The sequence below is a fragment of the Heterocephalus glaber genome, unplaced genomic scaffold (genome assembly GCF_053883595.1).
Source record: "Heterocephalus glaber isolate CG9 unplaced genomic scaffold, H.glaber_assembly_v1.0 deba00001764, whole genome shotgun sequence".
Lineage (NCBI taxonomy): Eukaryota > Metazoa > Chordata > Mammalia > Rodentia > Bathyergidae > Heterocephalus > Heterocephalus glaber.
The window spans coordinates 5744548-5770476 of NW_028258461.1; the positions used below are offsets into that span (position 1 = coordinate 5744548).

At 40.7% G+C, this 25929-nt stretch overlaps 1 protein-coding gene across 1 annotated transcript; it reads right to left on the reverse strand.

Annotated features, from left to right (window-relative positions):
* Window positions 1–547: 547 nt before the first annotated feature.
* Window positions 548–1639, reverse strand: LOC101708735 (melanoma-associated antigen 1-like). The gene has a single exon (XM_004862348.3). It carries the CDS (start codon window positions 1637–1639, stop codon window positions 548–550), a length of 1092 nt encoding a protein of 363 aa, XP_004862405.2.
* Between the last annotated feature and the right edge of the window lie 24290 nt (window positions 1640–25929).

Sequence of the window (25929 nt, forward strand, 5' to 3'; positions counted from 1 at the left end):
ACAACAGCTAAATCTTGGAAGCAGTCTATATGCCCAGCAACAGATGAATGGATAAAGGAAATATACCCAAACACAATGGATTACTATTTAGCCACAAAGATGCATAAATTTGAGTCATTTGTAGGAAAATGGATGCATTTTGAGACCATAGTGTCAAGTGAAATAAATCAGACACAGAAGGTTAAACATTGTACAGTTTATCTTGAAATAAATCAGAAACAGGTTAAACAATGAAGTTTATCTCGTATGAGAAATCCAACATATAAACAATTTAGGAGCAAAATACAGAATAGATGATAGGAAACAGGGAGACAGACTTGGGGAGACTGGAAGAGGACCTGGAGATAAGGGGCTATGCGAGGGAAGAGAGGAGTAGAAAGGATTAAGATGAAATATGTGTATGTACCATTTCCTCAAAATGAATGAATTTAATATGTATCTCAAACATATACTAATAAAAAGGAAGAAAAAACAAAAATTTTAAAAATGACTTAATAAAAGAATTTTGACTGCCCTCCTTCTTCAAAAACTGAATAAACAATCAACTTCAGTCTTCGGGGTCAGGAGAAGCTGCAAAGAATGAGGCACTGGTACTACCCGCAGAACCCACTGTAGCCTGTGCCCTTTCTTCCTCTTCTTTCAAAGCCTCCTTATAAGAATCTAAGAAGAAACTGGGGTCAGTTCCTTTGATCTTGGCCACAAATTGCAGAACTTTCATCTTGGTGGTTTCGGCCTTGGCTCTTGGACCCCACAGGAACACATAGCGTGGATGATTACTGCTAGGAACCTGAAAATACTCTAGGTAATTTTCCTGCACCAAATCTTGGAGTAACTTCCTGGGCTCCCCATAAAGGAAATGCTCCTTCCCTTCATACACTCCAATCATATCCAGGAATTCCCAGATGTCTTCCTCAGTGGCATAGTTCCCCTCTATGACTATCACACCCAGGATCATTATCAGGAAGCCATTTGTAGGCATGTTCTGGCCATCACTCAGCACCGTATCATAGGTGAGGTGCAGTGAATTAACAAGGACGTAGGTGTGGCTGATGGAGTCCATTTTTCTTACATCAATACCACAAAGCATCTCCAGGCATGAAGATGCTTTCTCAAAGATCATGGGGAGCCAATTTTTGTACTCTTTGGTGACAACCTGGAGCATTTCTACTTCGGTGACTGGTTCCTTCAGTTGATACTTGAGAATCAGGGCGTGCACCAAATCAGTCACCTTTCCTCCTAACAGGTCATCAGTCAAGGATTCTATATCTGTTGACTGCGAGGTGCTTGAACTGTGGCCCATTTCTTCATTGCCAGGCTCTTCATCTAACTTACTACATGAAATAGAGGAAGAGGAGGAGCTCTGAAGACTCCGGGGAGGACTCTGGGGAATACTTAGCATCCCAGTAGGAGGCTCATCCTCCTCCTCTGAGCTATCCAAAATCATAAGAGAGGAGGATGAGGAAGAGGGGAAGAGAGGAGGAGGGGTGGAGGGAAAGATATCGAGAGAAGCAGAAGAAATGGAGGGCTCCTCCTCCCCCTCAACTGCAGGAACCACTGCATTCACCAAATCTTGCATCTCAGCTGGATCCTGGATGGGCTGGTCAAAGTCGAGATGTTGGCACTTAGGAAAGCGAGGCATGATGGCTCCTACTGGAGGCAGCAGCAGGACAGTGAACAGGAACGTGGGTCGTGTGATCCCACTGGCCTAGGGGAGAGAGGGGCAGTGTGAATGGCCTCCAATGAAAAACTTACCTAAGATGGCACTGACAAAAGCCCACTTACAGGTCTTCTCTTTAGGTGATATCCTAGAGCCTCACAGGTCTGATGTCTTTCTGGTCCGCCTGTCCTCTAGGAATCTGTAGGAGTACTTACAAAACTCCTCAGGGTGCAGCCTAAGGCTCTGCTGCTGACAAGAGAATACATGGATTCAGATGCTGTGGTGTCCCCTCTGCTCTAGGAGGATCAAAGTCCTTAAAGGTGTGCATCTCACTTTGACACCTAATGCTTTGGGGGCCTTTTCTGCTCTGTGATCTGAAGGCACGTGACTCAGACCAAAGTCCTCAACCCCAGTTCGTGCTTGTTATGTCTTATACCTGTGTTCCCCCAAAGCCTCATGTGGTCATAGATGGGGAGTTTCAAAGATGGCTGGATTAGGGTGTGTGAAATGGATTAAGGGTGTGGATAATGGAAGCCCCACCCTGAGTATGGGTGGAACCATTCAATAGGCTGGAAGCCTGGATGGAATATAAAGGGACAGGAAAAACATCAAGCTTGTTGTTGCTGCTCACTACTTTGGCTGCTTGCTGCTTTCTGCTTTTCTGCCTGCCGCGACATGGAAAGTTCCTCCTCTCCAAAGCTTCTCTGCCATGCTGCCCTACATTGGAGCCAATGAACTATGGACTGAAACCTCTACAAACTCTGAGCCAAATAAACCTTTCCTCCTTTAACTTTGGGTGTTGGGTATTGTGTCTCAGCACTGAGAAAAATAACTAAGACACTGGTATCTCTCGAAAAGGAACTGAGGGGCTTCCCAAGCTGAACACTACAGGCACAACCCTGGGCCTCTCAGAGCTGAAAAGGCTGGGCCAGACTGCATGGTACCCAGTTCGAGATTGGATGGTCACCTCTATATTCACCTTTCCTCTAGCAAGGCTTGGATTCTACCCCTCTGCTGGACTGAGGCAAACTCCCAGAACACTATCTCCCATTCTGGAGACCAAAAGGAGGAAGTGAGGGAGCACCCCCTCCAAGCACACCTGTCCAGGGCCTCGTAAGGTCACAATCAGGGCTGGCCAAACTCTAGGGATCCCATCTCTTCTAGGTGAGAGACACTTTTGTTCTTCATATTGATGTTTGTCAGGGCCTAGAACTCCCCCATCTCCTGGCCTTGAGAACAAGTCCTCAGTTCTTTGATACCAACAAGACAGAAGTGAGGGTGCACCACACCTGGCCCCTGTGCTCCAGGGTGTCAGACCTGACAGCAAGAGCAAGGTATGAATGTGCCTTCAGTCCTAGAAAGAGGATTTGTGCCCTTAGTCTTCACTCAAGGTTCTTACTTTGAATCCTACAGAGTCTGGGACTCCTCCGTCTGCTGACCTAATGTGACTCCCCCTAAAATTGTCTCCTCCTCAAACCAAGGTCCTTGTTTCCTGAAGGATGGAGGAAAAAAAATGAGGCAAAAAATGTGGCTATCCCTGCCTGGGCCATCCAGAGTTGACAGCAAAGGTTGGCCCCGGTCCAGCACAGAGTTGCCCTCAGCTCCACTGGTGCTGGTCCTCTTTCCTCTTTGCAAAGATTGGGCCATGCACTGCTGACAGGACACTACTCCACCTGACCAAGGTTTCACCTCTCGAAGCCATCTCCCTCACCTTTGGAAAAATCAAGGGTGCACCACAGCTTGCCTACCTCTCCTGAGTTTTCCTATGGCTGGGAACAGGAAACAGCCACACTCCACAGGGTCCCTTCTTTCTGGAGTAAGAGATACTCTTTACCCATGAGAGTCCTTAGCTTGATATGTGATGGAGACTGGGATTCCACCCTCTTATGACTTGTCATGCCTTCAGGCCAAGGCTCTCACTTACCTGAGACTGTTAAAACAAAAATGAAGAGATGCAACATGCAGCCACTCCTACCCAAGGCTATGTCCCATCTGTTCCATTGTTAGGGTTTATATGGAGATACCCCCCATCCTCATGCCATCATAGGCAGGGCTTTGGAAGGTGATTAGATTATAGGAGCTTTTAGCAGACTTGCTGTTAGGAAGTGGGGTCTGGTTAGAATTGGGTCATTGAGGGCGCAGCCTGGCAGTGTTTATCTCACCCCCCAGCTCCTTCCTTGACTTTTTCTGCTTCCCTATCTGCCATGATATGAGCACCTCTCTTCCCCCATGGCCCTCTGCCGTGCTCTTTCTTCTTTGGAGCCAGTTGCCCAAGGAATGAACCGTGATCCAAAATAAACTTTTCATCTTTTAAGTTGCAGGTAACAGGTATTTTGTCCCAGCAATAAGAAAATAGCTAAGACGGGTATTATACTTTATTCCTGGCAGGGTGGGGATCGCCCTTTCCTGACCCATATTATCTCTTCAGAACAAGACTTCACTAGACAGAGACACCCCATTCACCTCATGGAAGAAGAGAAAGCAGGCCACATCTGGCCAGTCCTGCCCAGCCCAGATCTTCCCAGGCTTCACAGCACAGACAAGGTGGTTGCTATGAGGCCCCTTCTTCCTGCATTTGGGGGAGGCACCATTAGCCTTCCTCAGTGTCTTCACCTTACCTTGACTCTCAGCAGATCCTGGAACTCCTCCCACTGCTGATGTCACACACTAAGACGGAGGCTATCACCTCCCTGGAACACTCCAGACAAAACTGAAATGGCAATAAATTCAGTCACCCATGTCTAGGCTCTGTTACACTGAGAGATTCACTCAGTCCCACCTCAGGATATACACCTTTACTCCTGGCAGGGCCTGTCTCATGCTCTACTTACTGGAAGCCTCATCTGCCAACCAAGTCCTCACTATCCTGAAAGACTCCAGGGCCTTGGCTCCAGGGGAAGTATATCACAAAAGTGGGATCACATTCTTTTGATCACCCCAATCTGCATCCTTGCAGGGCTGAGAACAAGGAATAGTCAGACTCCACAGGATCCTTCTTTACCTTCTTTACCAGGAGACGGAAGGAGAATGGCATGGACCATCTGTCCTTATCAAAGGTCCTTGACTATGGACAGAGACAGGGACTCCCCTCCTGACCAAATGTGGCTCCCTCTCAGACTGTTACTGCCTCATTGTCAATGCCCTCACCTCCTGGAGACACACCCCAGCCCCCCCAAAAAGTGAAGTAGTGTCACATCTAGCCAACCTTGCTTGCACTCTCCCATGTTGACAGCAAGGCCAAAGTGCTTCTGGAGCTTCCTCTCCCTAGATTTGATATACTCAGAGTGGCCTGGGGCTTCATCTACCTAAGTTGGAAGGTGCCTTCAGTCCTCCTTTAGGCTCCTCTCCTTAATGCCTGGTAGGGCCACAGGCTGTTTTCTCTGTTAATCTGAGGTTGCACCCCTCAAAAAACACCTCACCTCCCTCAGACTCCCTAAGGGGAAGTCAATTTACATTTGGCAACCCTACACTGTGGCCTCCCAGGGATGATAGCTGGGTAAGTTCCTATTGCACCCCTCTACAAAGGGTAGAAGGACCGTAAATGTTGTTTAGAGTCTTTATCTTGACACAGCAGAGCTGGGACCCATGCCTCAGCATGTGACCCTTGCTTGCCTCAGGTCCCTGCCTCAGCTGAACTCAGTTCACACTTATCAGACCAAAATTTCCACCTTCCTGAGACCACTACCCAACCCCATTCAAAAGTAAAAAGCAGCCATATCCCATCACCATGGCTCAATCCTCCTACTGACAGCAAGAACAGAGAAGATCTAGATTCCATTTTTCTTTTTTTTAATATAAGGGCATCCCCAGTCCTTAAATTAACCATGGTAAGGCCTGGGACTACCTCTTCATCTCAGTACCTGACACTGCCTAGGTACCTCCCTCTGTGACCGAACGGCCACAGAAAAACCCCCTCTGGATTCAAGATGTAACCATGCTTGAGGTCACCCAAAACTGACAGCAGGGCCTGGATGGGGCTAAGGCCCTCCATACATGTGGCAGGAAGCTTTCCCACTGCTTTCATAGGGTCTTCATTTAGATCCTTACACTCCCTGGGACACATCCCTTTTTGGACCTCAGTGGAGCTCCCTCAGAAAAAGCAAACTCTGATACCAAGATCGAAGTCTGGCCATACCAAATCCAGGAACCCTGGCTGGGTTACTGGCAGAGTTACAGGTAGGTTTAGGGCTGGGTGGAGGCCTCTGGAGGGAAGCTCTCTGGCTCCTCCCCCAGGGTCTTCATATTAATGCCAGCCAGTGCCCGGGACTCTGCCCTTGGCTGAACTGAGCCAAGCTCCCTCACAAAACTTCCTTTCCATCAGATTCCAAAGATAGGGGTGGGGGGAGGAAGGAGAAGAGAAAAAGACGTAAAACGAATTAAGCCCGTGATACGCACCTGTGCCAACTCCCCACGATAAATGCAATAACTATGTACAGCAAACACGTACTAATGAAAAGCAACAACAACAACAACAATAAAAGTCAAGAAATACATTCCCCTACCCTGCTAGTATCCCGAAGCTGGCAGTGTGTGTAACGGGGGAACTTGTGCCCCTCCCCCAACTCCACCTTCCTACCATTCCGCAAACCCCTCCACCCTCTGAAACCCCCACGTAGTCGCTGTGGTGAAAAGTACCCGCCTCTGCTCCCCCGAGACCTTAAATTTAAAGCCAGGCTTGGCTTAGGACTCCCGGTCTGGCTACCATTTACACAAGCTCTCACCTGTGTCAAATGTCAAAGATGGAGGCTGAGACACTGCACGAGCTGTGACTCTTCCTGCAGCTCCCTGGGACAGTTATTTAAATAGACAGAGATGGAGCCCCCTATCTGTGGTGGGAGAGCAGCTGGGTCCTCTGCAATTTGATTGGCCAGTCCTAGGACTCCTCACTTTGCTGGCCTAAATCCACACCCCTCATTGTTCCCAGCTAGAAGGTAAAGAAGTTGGAAAACACTACATCCGGGAACACTGCCCGAGGCTTCTCAGGGCTGATGAAGAGGGCACAGTAGGGCTGGGGCTGTATATATAACTGCGGTGGGAGGTGAACCCAATCCACCTGCTTAGGTCCTCCCCTTCATGGTTATATATGCCTAGGATTCCTCCCTTGCTGACCCAAGTCCACATCCCTCACAGAAAGCCATACCTTCCTCGCTGTAGTCGAGAAACTAGAGAAACTGCACAAGCTGTGACCTTTTGTGGAGCTCGTGGGGACAATTCAAGTAGACAGAGATGGCGCCCCCTATGGGTGGTGGGAGAGGGTCTGGGTCCTCTGCAATTTGATTGGCCAATCCTAGGACTCTGCCCTCTGCTGCTCTGAAGCCACACCCCTCAGAGTCCCTGGATGGAAGTCTAGCAACACAGTGTCTGGGAACTTGGTGTGACGCCTTCCAAAGACCCTTATAGGTGTTAGGGTTACTAGGGAGCCCCCTTCTGTGTGGGGTAGAAGAACTCAGTCCTACCTTATTCCAGGCCTTGGTTCCTAGCACTGCTTGCCCTACCTCCCTGTCTGAACCTGAATTCACTGGTCTCAGAACAGGCCTTCTAATTCTGGAGATTTATAAGGTAGAAATGTTATAGCACCCTTTGGGACCTCCATGTCCTGGTAATTCCCAGGGCTGACAACTAAGGCAAACTGGAGCTGAGTCTCGTCCTCTGCTTCAGATGGTAGGCATGCTCTCTTACATTTAATTCTGAGAAGGCTTGCACCCATTCCTTTTGCTGACCTGATGATCTGTCCTCTGACCAAGGCCCTCTTTTCTTGAGAGTCCCAGAAATGCAACTGTGAGAGGGCACTTTTGCAGGACTGTCCTGCCTGGGACCTCCCCAGGCTGGCTGATAGTGTGAGCAGTTTTCTGTGGGTCTTCCTCTTCTTGTGATTCATGTCAAGGCCTAAGTCCCCTCCCCTCTCCTAATTTGAATTCAAGCTCCTTTGGTGCCAAGAGGTGGGAAGTCAGGGAAACTCCCATTCTGCCCCTGAGCTCCACAGCCTCCAGGGGATGAAAGCAGGTAAAAAAACAAAAACAAAAACAAAAACAAAAACTGAACTCTACAGATCCTCCCACATCTCGGAGGAGTTCTATTCAAAACCTGCTTAAGGTTCTCACCTTAACATCTGGCAAGGCTTGACCCATCCTGCCTCCTGACCATACACTAACGACTCGCAGAAATAACCAAGAAAGACTGATCACATTTTTCTGGAATGAGAGGTCTTAGTCCTCCCTCAGGTCTTCACTTTCACAGCTGTCACTCCTCCCTTTGCCAATCCATGTCTGTCACATTTAGACCAAGGTTTCCATCTCCCTGAGCTCTCCAAGCTGGAAATGAGGGGAACTGCTCAGCCTGAGACCTCTGCCTGGTGTCTCCTAGAATGGTAAAGTGGGATCCTGCCCTAGGATGGATGGACCTCACTCTTGAGGGTCTTTATCTTGCATTCTATCTCCTTGATTAATTGTTCCCTGGAAAATTATCCCTTTCTGTCATCTCTGAGCATTTGCTCAACTGAAACTCCTTTTTCTTTTCTTTTCTTTTTTTTTTTTTGGTACCGGGAATCGAACTCAGGACCATGTGCCTGCAATGTAGGCACTGTGACACTGAACTAAATGCCTGGCCATCAACTGAGACTCTTGCAGAGAATGGTTTGGAGTTTCAAGCTAGATGCAGGATGGAGGAATAGAAGAGAAAAGGGTCTCTTCAACCAGACTTAGGCTTTGGAAATTTTTTGTTCTAAAATATTTATTTCCTACACAGAAGCGTCCAAGCATGATGATTTTAGAAAGTCCTGTCTTTTGGAGGCTTATGTAATATTATATTATTTAGTGCAGTGATATTCATTTTTATAACCCTCATTCATAGTGAGAAAAAATATTGTTCCTCTCTACCAAATATATGTGTGAATCATACATATATGTATGTCATGAAAGAATACCTATCCTGAATATGTGTGATTCATTATGATGCATGCTCTTCCATTTTTAGTCTATTCTTTATGTTGTGTTAAGGTAATACTTTAAAAATAAAAGACCAGTTCTCATCCACTAAAATTCTTTTGGTGGTTAGTACCAAAGGCTCTGGCCTCATGCTGTATCAACAACTCCTTCTTTCTTGTTGCCCTGGTATTACCACAGGGATACTGGCACCTGTGATCAGAGAGACTGCTTTAGAATTATGCAATGAAGCAGGTGCAGAGATTGTAAAACTTTACTCCTGCCTGTCCTGTCATCTCCCTTGCATTGCCAGCTACGTATGGACCCTTCTCAACTTCACTTAAGCCCAAACTCCCTCACCCCAGATACAAGTTCAACATACTCCTCAGCCTCCCCTAAAGGTTTCTCATGTTTTGTTGTTCAGGTATTGTAGATTTTTTTCATTCAATAATCTCTGATTTTCCAGATTTGATCTTGAGAGCAGAAGATAGAATTTTGTGGGCCCAAGCTTGATTACTCTTTTGGTGGCTACAGGTAAGGTACTAAATGTGTAACTAAGAATTGACATATTTACTATGATGTGTGATTATTACTTTGTTTATTTGGAACTTAGTTTATCTGAATCTACCAGTACGTTTTTTAGTAGTCTTCATAACAATCTCATCCATTTCTGTGAGGATTATTTTAAGGATATTGTTGGTGCTATGAATGAGTTATTGTCTATTACATGTTCTTTTTTTTTTTTTTTAGTTCTTTTATTGGTACATTTTAGGTATACAAATCATTTACATTTATCATTGGGTGTTTGTACCTGTACATGATGTGTCTTGGTTCTTATTTTTTTCCCCATTACCTGTGCGCCCATCAACCCCTCTGCCCTTCCCTATTTACATAGATTTCATTTCCATTTTTTTTCTTTTCTCATGGTTTTTCCTTTCCCTCTTTTCCTTTCCCCTTCCCCTCCCTTCACTCCTTCATCTTTGGACCTTTTTTCCTATTTCAACTTATCAATTATTCATTTTAGTCATTTTAACCCTTATTTGCACTATCAGTTTCTCACACTAGAGAAACTATTCTGTATCTACACACGTGTGTCCTGTTTATTTCACTTAAGAGTATGTCCTTGATATGCATCCATTTAGCTATAAATGACTCTAGTTTTTCATTCTTTATGGCTGAGTAGTACTCCATTTTATAAAAAAAAAACACATTTTCTTTATCCAGTTTCCAGTTGATGGGCACTTGGGCTGCTTCCAAGCTTTAGCTATTACAAACTGTGCTGCTATGAATATGGGTGCAGGCATATCACTGAGGTATGATTCTTTTAATTCTTCTGGGAAGATACCCAGCAGGGGAATAGTTGGGTCAAATGGGACCTCCAGTCCTAGTTCTTTGAGGTATCTCCATACTGATTTCGACAGTGGTTGCACCAGCCTGCACTCCCATCATCAATGGAGAAGGGTTCCTTTCTCCCCACAACCCCGCCAGCATTTGTTACTGGTTGATTTCTTGATAGCAGCCATTCTTTCTGGGGTGAGGTGGAATCTCAGCGTCGTTTTCATCTGCATCTCTCAAATAACCAGTGATGTTGAACATTTTTTCATATGTTTCTTTGATGCTTTTACTTCTTTGTCTGAGAAATGTCTGTTCATTTCAGATGCCCGTTTTTGAATTGGGTCTTTGAATTTGGGGGGTCTGATTTTTTTCAATTCTTTATATATTCTAGATAGTAGTCCTCTGTCTAAGGTACAGCTGCTAAAATTTTTTCCCATATTGTAGGTTGTCTGTTAGCTCTGCTGGTGGTTTCTTTTGCAGTGCAGAAGCTTTTTAATAAGATGAGATCCCAGTTGTTGATTCTTTCTGCTAGTTCCCATGCTGCTGAGGTTTTGTTTTTGAAGACTTTTCCTATGCCAATGTCTTCAAGAGTTCTACCTAACTTATCTTCCAGCAAGTTTAGTGTTTCTGTCTTAATATTTAGATCTTTAATCCACTTCGATCATAGTTTACTACATGGTGATAGGTATGGGTCTAGTTTTAATCTTTGGCAGGTTGAAATCCATTTTTTCCAGCACCATTTATTAAATAGGCTATCTCTCTTCCAATGAGGGTGGTTGGCTCCTTTGTCAAAGACGAAGTGGCTAAGCATGTCTGGAGTTTTTTCTGCATCTTCTAATCCATTCCACTGATCCTCAGGTCTGTTCTTTGCCAGTACCATGCTGATTTTATCACAGTAGCTTTGTAGTATAGTTTCAAGTTGGGGATTGTGATATCCCCAGTCATGTCTCTGTTGCTTAGAATTGCTTTAGCTATTCTAGGTCTCTTATGATTCCAAATGAACATTTTGGATTGTTTTCTCTAGTTCTGTGAAGTATATTGTTGGAATTTCAATTGGCATTGCATTGAATCTATATAGTAGTTTTGGAAGTATGGCGATTTTCACTATATTGGTTCTTCCTACTCAGGAGAAAGGGATGTCTTTCCATTTTTTTGTATCCTCCTGGATCTCTTTTTTCAGAGTGCTGTAGTTTTCAGTGTACAGGTCTTTTGCTTCCTTTGTTAGATTGATTCTAAGATATTTCATTTTTTTGGATACTATTGTAAAAGGAATTGTTTCCCGAATTTCTCTCTCAGTGAGTCTGTTATTTGTGTACAAGAAGGCTATTGTTTTTTGAGTGTTGACCTTGTATCCAGCTACTCTACTGAATCTGTCAATTAAGTCTACAAGTCTTCTGGCAGAGTTTCTTGGGTCTTCTATGTAAAGTATCATATCATCAGCAAATAATGACAGTTTCACTTCTTCCTTTCCTCTCTTTATTCCTTTTATTTCTTTCTCTTTTCTAATTGCTGTGGCTAATGTTTCCAGAGCTATATTGAACAGGAGTGGTGATAGTGGGCATCCTTTTCCTCTTCCTGATTTTAGTGTGAAAGTTTTCAGTTTTTGACCATTTAATATGATGTTGGCTGTTGGTTTTTCATAGATAGCCTTAATCAGGTTAAGATAAAGATCTTTTATTCCAATTTTCTGTAGGGTTTTTATCATGAATGGATGCTGTATTTTGTCGAATATTTTTTCTGCATCTATTGACATGATCATATGGTTTTTGTCCTTGACTCTGTTAATATAGTGTATTACATTTATTGATTTACGAATGTTAAACCATCCTTGCATCCCTGGGATAAATCCGACTTGGTCAGGGTGCATGATCTTCTTGATGACCCTCTGTATTCTGTTTGCCAGTATCTTGTTCAGGATTTTTGCATCTATGTTCATTAGGGACATTGGCCTGTAGTTCTCTTTTTGGGTTGGGTCTTTCCCTGGTTTGGGAATCAAAGTAAGACTTGGTTCCAGGAATGAATTTGGAAGTATTGCATCCCTTTCAATTTCCTTGATGAGTTTAAAGAGTAATGGCATTAGTTCTATTTTAAATGTCTTGTAAAATTCGGCAGTGAAGCCATCCGGACCTGGGCTTTTCTTTGTTGGTAAATATTTTATTACATTTTCAATTTCACTCATTGTAATTGGGGTGTTTAGAATTTCTATATCTTCTTCCCTTAACTTTGGCAATTTGTATATATCTAGGAATCTGCCCATTTCTTCTGTGTTTTCCATTTTATTGGAGTAGAGGTTTTCAAAGTAGGTATTCATGATCCTCTGGATTTCTGTTGAATCTGTTGTGACTTCACCTTTTTCATTCTTAATTGCATGTATTTGTGCCTTTTCTTTCCTTTTTTTGATAAGTTGGGCTAAAGGTTTATCGATTTTATTTATTCTTTCAAACAGCCAACTCTTTTATTCATTGATTTTTTGTATTGTTCTCTTAATCTCCATTGCATTGATTTCTGCTGTGATCTTTATAATTTCCTCTCTTGTACGAGCTTGGGATTCTTTATGCTCTTCTTTTTCTAGGAGCTTGAGGTTCTGCATTAGGTTATTTATCTGAGTTTTCTCAGTTTTCCTAATATGGGCATTCACTGCTATGAATTTCCCCCATAGAACTGCTTTCATTATGTCTCATAGACTCCTGTATGTTGTAATGGCATTTTCATTTACTTGTAGAAACTGTTTGATTTCTTCTTTAATGACTTCTGTGACCCATTGCTTGTTCAAGAGGGTGTTATTCAGTTTCCATGTGTTTGTTGAGGTTTCACGGTTTCTTATGTTATTGATCTCCAATTTTATCGCACTATGGTCTGATAATATACAGGGGTTAACTTCTATTCTTTTACATTTACTTAGACGTGTCCTATGAGCTAGCATGTGGTCTATTCTGGAGAATGACCCATGTGCAGCCAAAAAGAGTGTGTATTCTGATTTTGTGGGGTGGAACTCTCTGGAAACATCTATGAAGTCCATTTGTTCAATAGCTTGGTTCAGTTCTAGAATTTCATTGTTAATTTTTTGTCTAGATGATTTTCTGTCTATTTATGATAGTGGGGTATTGAGGTCCCCCACTACAATTGTGTTAGTGTTTATTTGCTTTTTCACGTCTATTAATATTTGTTTTGTATAGTTGGGGGCATTCGTGTTTGGTGCATATATATTTAGGATTGTCATCTCTTCCTCTTGGATTGTTCCCTTCACAAGGATGTAGTGACCATCTTTGTTTCTCTTAATTAGTTTTGGTTTGAAATCTACTTTGTCTGCAAATAAGATTGCTATCCATGCTTTTTTCTGGGTTCCTGTGGTGTGGAGAACTGTTTTCCATCCTTTTACTTTCAGTCTATGAGTTTGTTTTTGAGTTAGGTGTGTTTCTTGTATACAGCATATTGCTGGATTTTGCTTCTTAATCCACTCTGCCAGTCTATTTCTTTTTATTGGTGAATTGAGGCCATTAACATTGAGGGTTATAATTAATAGATATTGATTTATCCTTGTCATGATGTTTTACTTTTGTTGGCTCTTTTATTTCTTATTTTTCCCCCTTTCCCTTTAGTGTCTTACCTTGCCTGGTGGCTTCCCTCTGCTGGGCCTCATGGAGTTGTGACCTTCGTTGCTTTTTCTTAGGATATTGTTTAGAATTGCTTGTAGTGCTGGTTTGGTGTTCATGAAATTTCTCAGGTGTTCTATGTCGTGGATGTATCTAATTTCCCCATCGATTTTGAAAGATAATTTTGTAGGATACAACAGTCTAGATTGGAAGTTATTTTCTTTTAGGGCTGGAAATACTTCACTCCAGGCTCTCCTTGATTTGAGGGTTTGTGTTGAGAAGTCTGCTCTGATTCTGATGGGCTTCCCTTTGTAGGTGATTCGTTTCTTTTCTCTAACTGCTTGCAGGATTCTCTTTTTCTGTTGGCTTTCTGGGATCTTGACTATTATATGTCTACATGTATTTTTTTTTATCGTGGCTAGTTGGAATTCTACATGCCTCACTTATCTGTATGTCCAATTCTCTACCTCTGTTTGGGAAGTTTTCCACTATTACTTCTGTGAACAGTTCTTTTATGTCAATTGTGCTTTCTCCTGTTTTTAAATATACTCCTATCAGTCTTATGTTATTCTTCTTTGCATCGTCTAGAAATTGTTGGATTGATTTCTTGTGGTCCCTTACTATTTTTAAGAAATCTCTATTTTCATGGTCTCTAACCACGATCCTGTCTTCTATATCTGATATTCTATCTTCAGATTCCCTTAATCTGCTATGGATACTTTCAGTGGAGTTTTTGATCTCCTGAATATCTGTTTGAATCTGTTTCAGGGATTCCATTTCTTTCTTATGTTGGGCTATCATGGTTTCCATTTCTTTCTTATGCTGGGTATCCATGGCTTCCAGCATGTTTCTGAGCTCATCTATTTTTTATCTGTTTCTGTTCTAGATCCTCTAATCATGTCTTTCATTCTGCTCACCATCTCTGTAGATATCTGGGAGATTATTTCTGCTTTGAATTTTTCTAGAGCCTCAGTCTTCAGTTTTGTTACTTCCTGTGCTATCAGTTCAGAGTATCCAGGTGTTGGTTATGGGATTTTTCCATCTCATTTCCCCAGGATTTACCCTTGGTGGGGTGGAAGTCTGAGTTTGTGCCTTGCTTAAATGTCTTCTCATTTTTGTTTTTGGTACTGTCCTTGGTTTAACTCCTGGGTTGATAGTTTGAAATTGCTTATTGTAAGTATCTTTGTTGCTTGTAATTAGAACCCTTATGGAATGATTGCTTCTCAGAGGTGTCTTCCAGGTATAGCTGGTCTTTAAGTTTTGAGTCTCTAATGACTCTAAGGCTATCTCATTTTCCTTATACTAGGAAGGTTCATTGACTAGATCAATAACAACAGCTTAGCCCAAGTGATAAAATCAGCAGCACCATTGCATCAAGTACATCTTCAAAAATGACATTTTGTGGTAGTTATTAATCTATCACCTTTAGCTGTGTGAATTAAATCAAGATCAAGGAACAACCCAACATATACTGAATGAACTCTTCAATATAACAACTTTACCCTTTGGGATGGGGAGTTAGAAGGGGTTGGGGAGGGAGGGATAGATGGGAAGAAGGATACGGGAAGGTTAGCAGTGTGGCCAGAGGACACAGGTGAGAAGGAAAAAGAGAATAATAGGAAAATAAGGAAGGACTCCAAATGAGGACCAAAACAGGGACAAAAAGGGAAGATGAACAATGTGGGACAGCAAGAGAGTGAGTGGAAGAGAGAGAGAAAGGAAAGATAAAAGAAAGAAGAAAAGAAAAGAAAAAAAGGAGAGAAAAACAAATACTTGCAAACAGTAGGAAAAAAATTAAAGATAAGAGGAGCAAAAGAAAAGAAAAGAGAAAAAAAACTAATACTACTAATTTTGGGAATAAAAAATAACAATGAAGATGAAGGGCCTCTTTCAGGGTATGTCTCTGCTGTCAGAATAGACAATGTGGGTAGCAGTGTGCAGATATAAATCAATGAGTCTCAGCGAGCTAGTCGCAGACCCATGAGATTCAGGCAGATTTCTGGATGCAAGTCCCAAGTTGAGCTCCCTGTCCTCCTGTAGGGTTAAACTATGCAGAGTTTTATTGCAGGTTCCAGCTGCCCTTCTCCTGAAGATAGACCCAGTCCTGATGGGAGGTGAAGATGACTCCAACTTACCCAGTACAGTGGTCTGGTGGTCCAGTGTTCTCTGCGTCTTTGTAGTGTGGAACCAGGTAGCTGTACAGAGAAGAGTCCAGAGGAGCGCGAGGAGGGGAGGTGTCCAGTGGATTGCTGTCAGGGCACGGGCTGATTCCACGTATTCCACGCGACTCATGACCTTGGTATGGAGTCCGCAGACCTGCCTGTCTGCAGCAGGCTGATTCGGCGTGTTCCGCGTGACTCGCGACCTGTCTATTACATGTTCTGATGAGTCACTACTTGTGTGACAAAGTTCTTAACTTTGATTTTATTATCTTTCTGATGTTCATTATTCATTGTAATATCCCATATACTGACTCCTTAGAATTTTCTTCACAGATGATCATATAAGATATGATGAAAAATGTGATGAATGTTTAAATTTTTTTTTTAATTATTACAGTAAAAGACACAATGCCATTAGTCCCTCCTCCAAATACTCCCTTCACTTTGTACACACTTATCCCACAGTTCTTGCTCTGAAGTAATTCTAGAAATCCTCTTTTGTGAGTCTCTTTAGTTGTGCTGTCTTGGTTACTTCAAAGTCTTGAACCAGTTCAAAATGTTTAACTTTTGTGATCATTTTGACTTTGGGGAAGAGCCAGAAGTCACACAGTGCCAGAGTTGGTGAGTAAGGTGGATGAGGACACACCCCAGTGTTTTTCTGAACCTACCTTCATGTTGGATGACATTTGATGGCAATATCCATTCACCATATTCTTCTGTGTGTGTGTGTGTGTGTGTGTGTGTGTGTGTGTGTGTGTGTGTGTTGTACCTGGGATCAAACTCAGGATCTTGAGCTTGCAAGACATGCATGGTGCCACTGAGCTAAATCCCCGGCCCTCAACATATTCTTTATCATGCCTTATAAAGAAAAATTATGATATGTCTTTTATTGTATTACATTTTTAAATTTAAGCATTTATCATATATTTTGATCACATCTCACATTGTCACTACTCTGCTCTGAATTTCTCTGTGCCCTTCCCATGTCTATATGCTGAAATCCTAACCCTGAGGCACTGGTATTAGTAAGTGAGGAATTGGGGAAGTAGCTAGATCATGAAGGTTTAACTTTCATGATTAGAATTAGTGGTCTTGTAAAAGAAACATCAGAGAGCTACCCATCGCCTTCCAACATATGAGGATACAGTAAGTTGTTGTCTATGAGCCAGGAAGTGGGCTTTCACCAGAAACCAAATATGCTAGTTGCCTTGATCTTAGACTTCCCAGCCTCCAGAATTGTGAGAAATAAGTTTCTGTTTTTTTATAACAATGCTACCTGTGCAGTTTTATTATGACAGCCTGCATAAAAGCTCTTAATTATTTTGATACATATAATCTGAATTTCTGTTCTGGTGCAGTATTGAATCTTAGAAACAGGACCATGTTTCTGTGTCTTTTTCTTGACTTAAATGGGAATGTTCTTTTTTGTTTTTTATTGACATGTAATAATTGTACATATTAATAAAGTGCCGTGTGTGTCTTAATTACTTTTCTCATTGCTGAGACAAAATACCCAACACCCAAGGTTAAAGGAGGAAAGGTTTATTTAGTTCAGAGTTTGTGGAGGTTTCAGTCCATAATCGGCTACCTCCAAGGCAGGGTGGCATGGCAGAGGGGTGTCACAGAAGAGAAACAGTCCACAGCAGACAGAAGGTAGCAAAGCAACAATGGGGGACCACAGCTCTTTCTATCCCTTATGTCTTCTTCAGCCTACTTAGGGCAGGTAGCACTCACACCCTTAATCCTAGTGCCCTTAATCCTAGCACTGCACCATGAATCAATCCCAGTGTCACACACTCTAGATTCAGCCACCTCTGAAAAAGCCCTATCTATGACCACATGAGGCTTTGGGTGTTGATCCAGACACAAGCCATAACAGTATGATATTTCAACACACATACATAGCATACAGTGATAAAATAAAAGCAATTATCATTTCACTCTCCTTGTCATTGCTTTTTGTTTGGAGCCTTCTTGTGCCTCTCTTCTAGGTTATTAGAAACTGTATAATTGGTTATTATAAACTCTAGTCATCTAATTGTGCTGCCAAACATGAAAACATATTTCATCTAACAGTATTTGGGGATGCATTATCCAACTTTCCTTTATTTCTCCTCCTCTTACCCTTCCCAGCTTCTAGTCATAACTGCTTGCACATATGAATGAGAACATGCAGTGCTTGTCTTTCTGTCTATGGCTTATTTCACTTATCATTATGTCTGCCAATTACAACCATTTTACTGAAAATTAAAGGATCAAATTCTATTTATGGCCCAATAATATTTCATAGTGTACACATCATATTTTCTTTATTCATTCTTACATTAGTTGGCATCTAAATATTTAAACTTATTTTTATTAGTACATATTTGCTGTACAAAATGATTACATTCATCATGGGGAGTTAATACATGTATATAACATATATTAATTCATTTTACTTATCCTTCCCCTCCATTTCCTCCCTTCTTCCTCCATATCTTGGCCCCCCTCACATTTGCAAAGCTTTACATCCTTATTTCCTATTAGCTATCTTTTATTTTGCCCTCAGGGTTCTGCCTGGGTATAATATAGGTCAGAGCAGGGGACAAATGAGGGATGAATAGGAGAGCAAATAAGTTCAAGGTGAGCATGACATATTACTCTGTTAAATGAGAAAAATCATTTCTAAATTGATAAAGAAATATGTTTAATAACCCATTTATTTTCCATCCCCCCATCTCATAGGTTCCCAAGCCCAGACTAGGTTAGGCACGCTTCTTTGTGCTTCCATGTCGCTTCTGCGCTCCCTTCGCAACATAACATTAATTAAGGAATTTCTTTATTTAATTTCTTTACTAATTTAATAATCAATTTCTTTATTTGCATTAATTTCTTTATTTGTGCATCTCCTCCATTTAAGTCTACTTTCTATAAGTTCAAAGATCACGGCATGTTCCCCACTATACAGTGTCTGTGTATAGTGTCTATTGCCTGGAGCACAGTGTACACTGTAAATATTTGTTGCTGGATCATTTGATTTTTCATTGCTTTTGAATTGTTAAAAAATATGTAATTGCTTTAACCTTATACTTTTTCTTAAGTTCAGTATTACTCAAAAGATATGTTTGCAGAAATGTATGTAAGCACAAATTATGACAACTGCTTTCATCTAGTCATATTTTACTCTTACTAAAATTAATTAGCATCAAGTATTATCTAACCTAGGAATCACATTATTCACAATATTTGTCTGTCAGTGCTTTGGAAACTTTAGAAACCCATTAAGGCTGGGAGGTAAAGGACTTATGGAAGGTATATGTTGATACCCTCAAGAAAAAGATCTTAAAAGTTTCTGTTTTTCCCACAAATTACTTTAGTAATGGAATTTTCTCAAAAATACTGAGTAGAAAATAGAACTATTAATCTCAAAAATTGACAGGATATATTTCATCCAGGATTTAATAGAAAAGTAGACAAGGCCACCTACCCTGGGTGTCCTAAATGACTTTAGTATCGTATCACTATCTAGTTGGAAAGAAAATTTTCTCCACAGTACAACATTTTCAATATTTAGATCAAATGGATGATAGATACATAGATAGAGTGATAGATAGAAAAATAGATAGACAGCATACAAAAGGGAATTTGAAAGGCATTTAGTCTAGTCACAGCATCTTTGATACACTGAATGTTAAAAATTTCTTCATATAACATCTAAAATTTATCCCCATGCAATCATTTACTCATTCGTTCTAATTCATTGTGAAATTGTGAGTTTATTTAAACAACCATTTGAAAATCCTTTATATTGGAATATAGCCAACATGTTTTCCTCAAAGTTTTCTCATCCAAAATAAATGTACTCATTTCTTTCAAGGATTCTTTATGTTTCATAGTTTCTAGATCTCTGCAGTCTATCTTGTTAGCCACTAGCCACATGGGTTACTTATGCTTAAATTAATTAACATTAAATATTCACTTGCCAGTCATACTAGCCACATTTGATGCACTAAACTATTCTGGGAAGCAATGATAGTGACTGTTTCCATCATCAGCACTGCAAAATGTACGATTGGTCAGCACTGGTCAAGGATTTTCATTATCTTAGTATCTCTCTCCCCTCTGGGATCTTCATTCATTTTATATGTCCCTCATAGACCATTATATGACATCACGCATAGTTCAAGAGAAGTAAAAACACCAGAATCCAAGTATTCATATGAAAATGGTGTTGCTTTCTGTGAAGTGATTATAAATTTGATCCTTGTCTGTAACTGTATGTATTTGCTTTACAACGTTGTAGCAGTTTGCAAAGCTGAAGAATCTAAACTATGAAAAATTCTAATACCCTAATATCTACTAGTACAGTGTCTACATACGTTCATGCTTTTATGTGGAAATGATTTACTGAAACAGTTATTGCTTGAGTGTAAGGAGCAATTCTACATAATTTTGGGAAAAATCATTTCACAATTAAATTAAGATTAGGCCTAGTTTTCCTGCCTACTGGGTGGCTATGTTCTGTTGAGTCTTAGCTCCATTTTTGCCTCTGGTCACAGCTAAAACCTCAATGGTCTGGTGATGCTATGATGCTCCAGGGCAGGACTACACCAGCTGAAGAAATCCTGGGGAGGAACAAAATCTTCATCTCAAAGTTCCTCATTGTTCTAGGATTTTTTTTTTCTTAAATTCTTTTATTGGTACATTTTAAGTATGCAACACAATTACATTTCTCATTGGGAACTTGTACCTTTACATGATGCATCTTGGTTCTTATTTTTTGCACATTCCTAGCCCACTCTTCCCTATTTACAAAGACTGTATTTCCATTTTATCCATTTCTCATCATTTTTCCTTTTCCTTCTTTCCTTTCCCCTGCCCCTCCCACTACCCTACCCCTTTGGAACTTTTTTTCTTATTTTACATTATTGATTATTCATTCTAATCATTGGTACATTTTAGGTATACAATATAATGACATTCATCATTGGAAATTTGGACCTTTACATAATCTCTCTTGATTCCTATCTTTCACCCTCAGCCAGCCCTCCCTTCAACCCCTCCATTCCTCCCTATTTTCAAAGATTTTGTTCCTATTTTTCCATTTTCTCGTATTAATTCCATTCTCTTCTTTCCTTTCCCCTACCCCTCCCACCTCTTTCCCCTTTGGCCGTTTTCTTCCTATTTCACATTACCTATTATACATTTTAGTCCCCATTTACACTTTCAGTTTCTCACACCAGAGAAACTATTCAGTATTTATACATGTGTGTCCTATTTACTTCACTTAAGAGTATCGCCTCAATGTGCATCCATTTAGCTATAAATGGCTCTAATTTCTCATTTTTAATGGCTGCGTAGTACTCCATTTTATTAAAAAACCTACATTTTCTTTATCCAGTCTCCAGTTGATGGGCATTTGGGCTGTTTCCAAGTTTTAGCTATCACAAACTGTGCTGCTATGAACATGGGCACACATATATCACTGTGATATGATTCTTTTAATTCTTTGGGGATGATCTCCAGCAGTGGAATAGCGGGGTCAAATGGGACTTCCAGTCCTAGTTCTTTGAGGTATCTCCATACTGATTTCCACAGTGGTTGCATCAGTCTACACTCCCACCAGCAGTGGAGCAGGGTTCCTCTTTCCCCACAGCCCCACCAGCATTTGTTATTGGTTGATTTCATGATAGCAGCCATTCTTTCTGGAGTGAGGTAGAATCTCAGTTTTTTTTTTTCATTTGCATTTCTCGAAGGACCAGTGATGTTGAACGTTTTTTCATGTACTTATTTGCTATTTCTACTTCTTTGTCTGAGAAATGTCTGTTCATTTCAGATGCCCATTTTTGGATTGGGTCTTTAAATTTGGGAGGTCTGATCTTTTTAAGTTCTTTATAGATTTGAGATAGTAGACCTTTGTCTGAGGAAAAGCAGGTGAAGATTTTTTCCCACATTGAGGGTTGTCTCTTCACACTGCTGGTCGTTTCTCTTGATGTGCAGAAGCCTTTTAATAAGAAGAGATCCCACTTGTTGATTGTTTGTGCTAGTTCATGGACAACTGAGGTTTTGTTCAGAAAATCTTTTCCTACACTGATGTCTTCAAGAATTCGACCTAATCTCTGTTCCAACTGGTTCAGAGTTTCTATTTTAATATTTAGATCTTTAATCCATTTTGATTTTAGTTTAGTGCACAGCGAGAAATATAGGTCTAGTTTTAATCTTTGGCAAGTTGAAGCCCAATTTTTCAGCACCATTTATTAAAGAGGCTATCTTTCCTCCAGTGAGGGTGTTTGGCTCCTTTATCGAAGATGAGATGGCTGAGTGTGTCTGGCGTTGTTTCTGCATCTTCTAATCTGCTCCACTGGTCCTCAGGTCTGTTTCTTTGCCAGTACCATGCTATTTTTATCACTGTAGCTTTGTAGTAGAGTTGCAGGTTGGGGATTGTGATACCCCCTGCCATGTCTCTGTTACCTAGAATTGCTTTTGCTCTTCTGGGTCTCTTCTTATTCCAAATGAATTTTTGGATTGTTTTCTCAAGGTCCATGAAGTATGCTTCTTGGTTCTCAATTGGAATTGCATTAAATCTATATAGCAGTTTTGGAAGTATGGCCATTTTCACTATATTAATCCTTCCTACACAAGAGCAGGGGATGTCTGTCCATTTTCTGATATCATCTTCAATCTCTCTTTTCAGAGTGCCATAGTTTTCAGAGAAGAGGTCTTTGATTTGTTTTGTTAGGTTGATTCCTAGGTATTTCAGTTTTTTGGATGCTATTGTGAAAGGAATTGTTTGCCCTATTTCTCTCTCAATGAGTCTGTCATTCGTGTAGAGGAAAGCTATTGATTTTTGTGTGTTGACCTTGTAACCAGCTACTTGACTGAATGTGGTTATTAAGTCTAGAAGACTTTTGGTGGAGTTCTTGGGGTCTTCTATATACAGTATCATGTCATCTGCAAATAATGACAATTTGACTTCTTCATTTCCTGTCTTTATTCCTTTTATTTCTTTCTCTTGTCTAATTGCCATGGCTAGTGTTTCCAAAACTACATTGAACAAGAGTGGTGATAGTGGACATCCTTGTCTTGTTCCTGCTTTTAGTGTGAAGGATTTCAGTTTTTGACCATTTAGTATGATATTGGCTGTTGGTTTTTCATAGATGGCTTCTATCAGTTTGAGGTAGAGACCATCTATTCCAATTTTTTGTAGGGTTTTTATCATAAATGCATGTTGGATTTTGTCAAATGCCTTTTCTGCGTCTATGGAGATAATCATATGGTTTTTGTCCTTGGCTCTGTTTATATAGTGTATTACATTGATTGATTTGCATATGTTGAATCATCCCTGCATCCCAGGGATGAATCCCACTTGGTCAGAGTGTATGATCTTCTTGATGATCTTCTGCATTCGATTTGCCAGGATCTTATTGAGGATTTTTGCATCTATGTTCATTAGTGAGATTGGCCTATAGTTCTCTTTTTCAGTTGGGTCTTTCTCTGCTTTGAGGATCAAGGTGATGCTTGCTTCCAGGAATGAATTTGGGAGTATTGCTTCCCTTTCAATTTCATTGAAGAGTTTAAACAGTAGTGGCAGTAGTTCCTCTCTAAATGTCTTGTAGAATTCAGCAGTGAAGCCATCACGACCCGGGATTTTCTTAGTTGATAAGTTTTTAATTTTGTTTTCAATTTCATTGGTTGATATTTGGTTGTTTAGAATTTTTAGGTCTTCTTCATTCAACTTTGGTAATTCACATGTATCTAGGAATCTGTCCATTTCTTCTGTGTTGTCCATCTTATTGGGATATAGGTTCTGGAAGTAGGTATTGATGATCCTCTGGATTTCTGCTGGGTCTGTTGCAATTTCACCCTTTTCATTCCTGATTGCATGGATTTGGGCCTTTTCTTTCCTTTTTCTGACAAGGTTGGCTAAGGGTTTGTCAATTTTGTTGATTCTTTCAAAGAACCAACTCTTGGCTTCATTGATTTTTTTTGTATTGTTCTCTTAGTCTCCATTGCATTGATTTCTCCTCTGATCTTTTATTTTCCTCCCTTGTATGAGCTTTGTGGTTGTCCTGCTCTTCTTTTTCTAGAAGATTGAGGTTCAGCATCAGGTTGTTTAATTGGGCTCGTTCTGTTTTCCTAATATGCGTATTCACTGCTATGAATTTCCCTCGTAAGACTGCTTTCATTGTGTCCCATAGATTCCGATATGTTGTATTGTCATTGTCATTGAATTGAAGGAACTGTCTGATTTCTTCTTTAATTTCCTCTGTGACCCATTGGTTATTCAGAAGTGTGTTGTTCAATTTCCATGTGTTTATGAAATTTTTTTAGTTTCTTTTGCTATGGATCTCCAATTTCATCACACTATGGTCTGATAATATACAGGGGATAACTTCAATTCCTTTGCACTTACTTAAACATGTTCTATGTGTGAATATGTGGTCTATTTTGGAGAATGACCCATGTGCAGCTGAGAAGAATGTGTATTCTGATTTTGTGGGGTGGAAGACTCTGTAAACATCTGTTAAGTTCATTTGTTCAAGAGTTCGATTGAGTTCTAGTATTTCATTACTTATTTTTTGTCTAGTTAATCTATCTATTTGTGACAGTGGTGTGCTGAGGTCCCCCACTACAATTGTATTAGTGCCTATATGACTTTTCATGTCCATTAATATTTGTTTTATATAGTTGGGTGCACTAGTGTTTGGTGCATAGATATTTATGACTGTCATCTCTTCCTTTTGGATTGTTCCCTTTACAAAGATGTATTGTCCTTCTTCATCTCTCTTAATCAGTGTTGGTTTGAAATCTACTTGGTCTGCAAAGAGGATAGCTACTCCTGCTTTTTTTTTGGTTCCCGTCACATGGAGTATTGTTTTCCACCCTTTAACTTTCAGTGTATGTGTTTCCTTTTGAATTAAGTGTGTTTCTTGTATGCAGCATATTGTTGGATTTTGCTTCTTGACCCATTCTGCCAGTCTGTTTCTTTTGTTTGGTGAATTGAGACCATTAACGTTGATGGTTATAACTGAAACGTATTGACTTATCATTGCCATGACTTTTTCTTTCTGTTGGGTTCTCCCCCTTTACATTTAACTTCTTGTCATGCCAGATGGGTTCATTCTGCTTTGCTTCCTGGGGTTGTGATCCTCAATGTCTGTTCCTAGGATATTGTGTGAAATTCTTTGGAGTGCTGGTTTGGTATTCATTAAGTTCCTATGGTGCTTTTTGTCATGAAAGTATCTTATTTCTCCATCCATTTTGAATGATAGTTTTGCAGGGTACATCAATCTGGGTTGGAGGCTGTTTTCTTTTAGGGCTTGGAATATGTCACTCCAAGCCCTTCTTGCCTTGATGGTTTGTGTTGAGAAGTCTGCTGTGATTCTGATGGGCTTTCCTTTGTATGTGATTTGTTTCTTTTCTCTGACTGCTTGGAGAACTTTGTTCTTCTGTTGTGTTTCTGGAATCTTAACAATTATATGCCTATGTGTAGATTTTTTTTTTGATCAAGGCTATTTGGAGTCCTATATGCCTCACTTATTTGTATGTCAAGTTCTTTTCCCCTGCTTGGGAAGTTTTCTGCCATTACTTCTGCAAAGAGATTTTTATGTCATCTGCACTGTCTCCTGTTTCTCCATTGACTCTGATCAGTCTTATGTTATTCTTTTTTGCATCATCTAGCAGCTGCTGGATTGATTTCTCATGTTCCCTTATAATTTTGAAACAATTTTTCTTTTCCTGGTCATTAATCATAATCTTATCTTCTATATCTGAAATTCTGTCCTCACATTGGCTCATTCTGCTGTGTAGACTTTCAAGGGAGTTTTTCATCTCCTGGAAATCTATTTGCATCTGTTTTATGGATTCCATTTGTTTCCTATGTTGGGATTCCATCATTTTCCTTAGCTCCTCTCTAGATTTATTAATCATGTCTTGCACTAGGAGCACAATTTCTCCTGTTATCTGAGAAATTATTTCTGATTTCATTTTTTCCAGATCCCCTTTTGTTGCCATTTCAGTGGGTCCAGGTGGTTGAGTATCAGAGTGTTCCATCTCATTTCCCTTTGGGGTTGCTGTAGGTGATCTGGAAGTCTGGTTTTGAGACTTATTTATGTGTTTTCTCATTTTGACTGGGGGGGTGGGGGAGTGCTGTTGGTGCCCGTGTGGCTCACCTCCTCTGAGCTAGGAGAGGTGGGCCAGGGGCCGGGTGTGGCAGTAGGGATGGTGGCCCGAAAGCCCTTTCCTCTGGACCAGGAGCAGTGGGATGGTGGCTCAGAATC

Excerpts from the sequence above, each read along its gene's own strand:
- LOC101708735 (XM_004862348.3), bottom strand. The coding sequence starts at position 1,639 with ATGCCTCGCTTTCCTAAGTGCCAACATCTCGACTTTGACCAGCCCATC.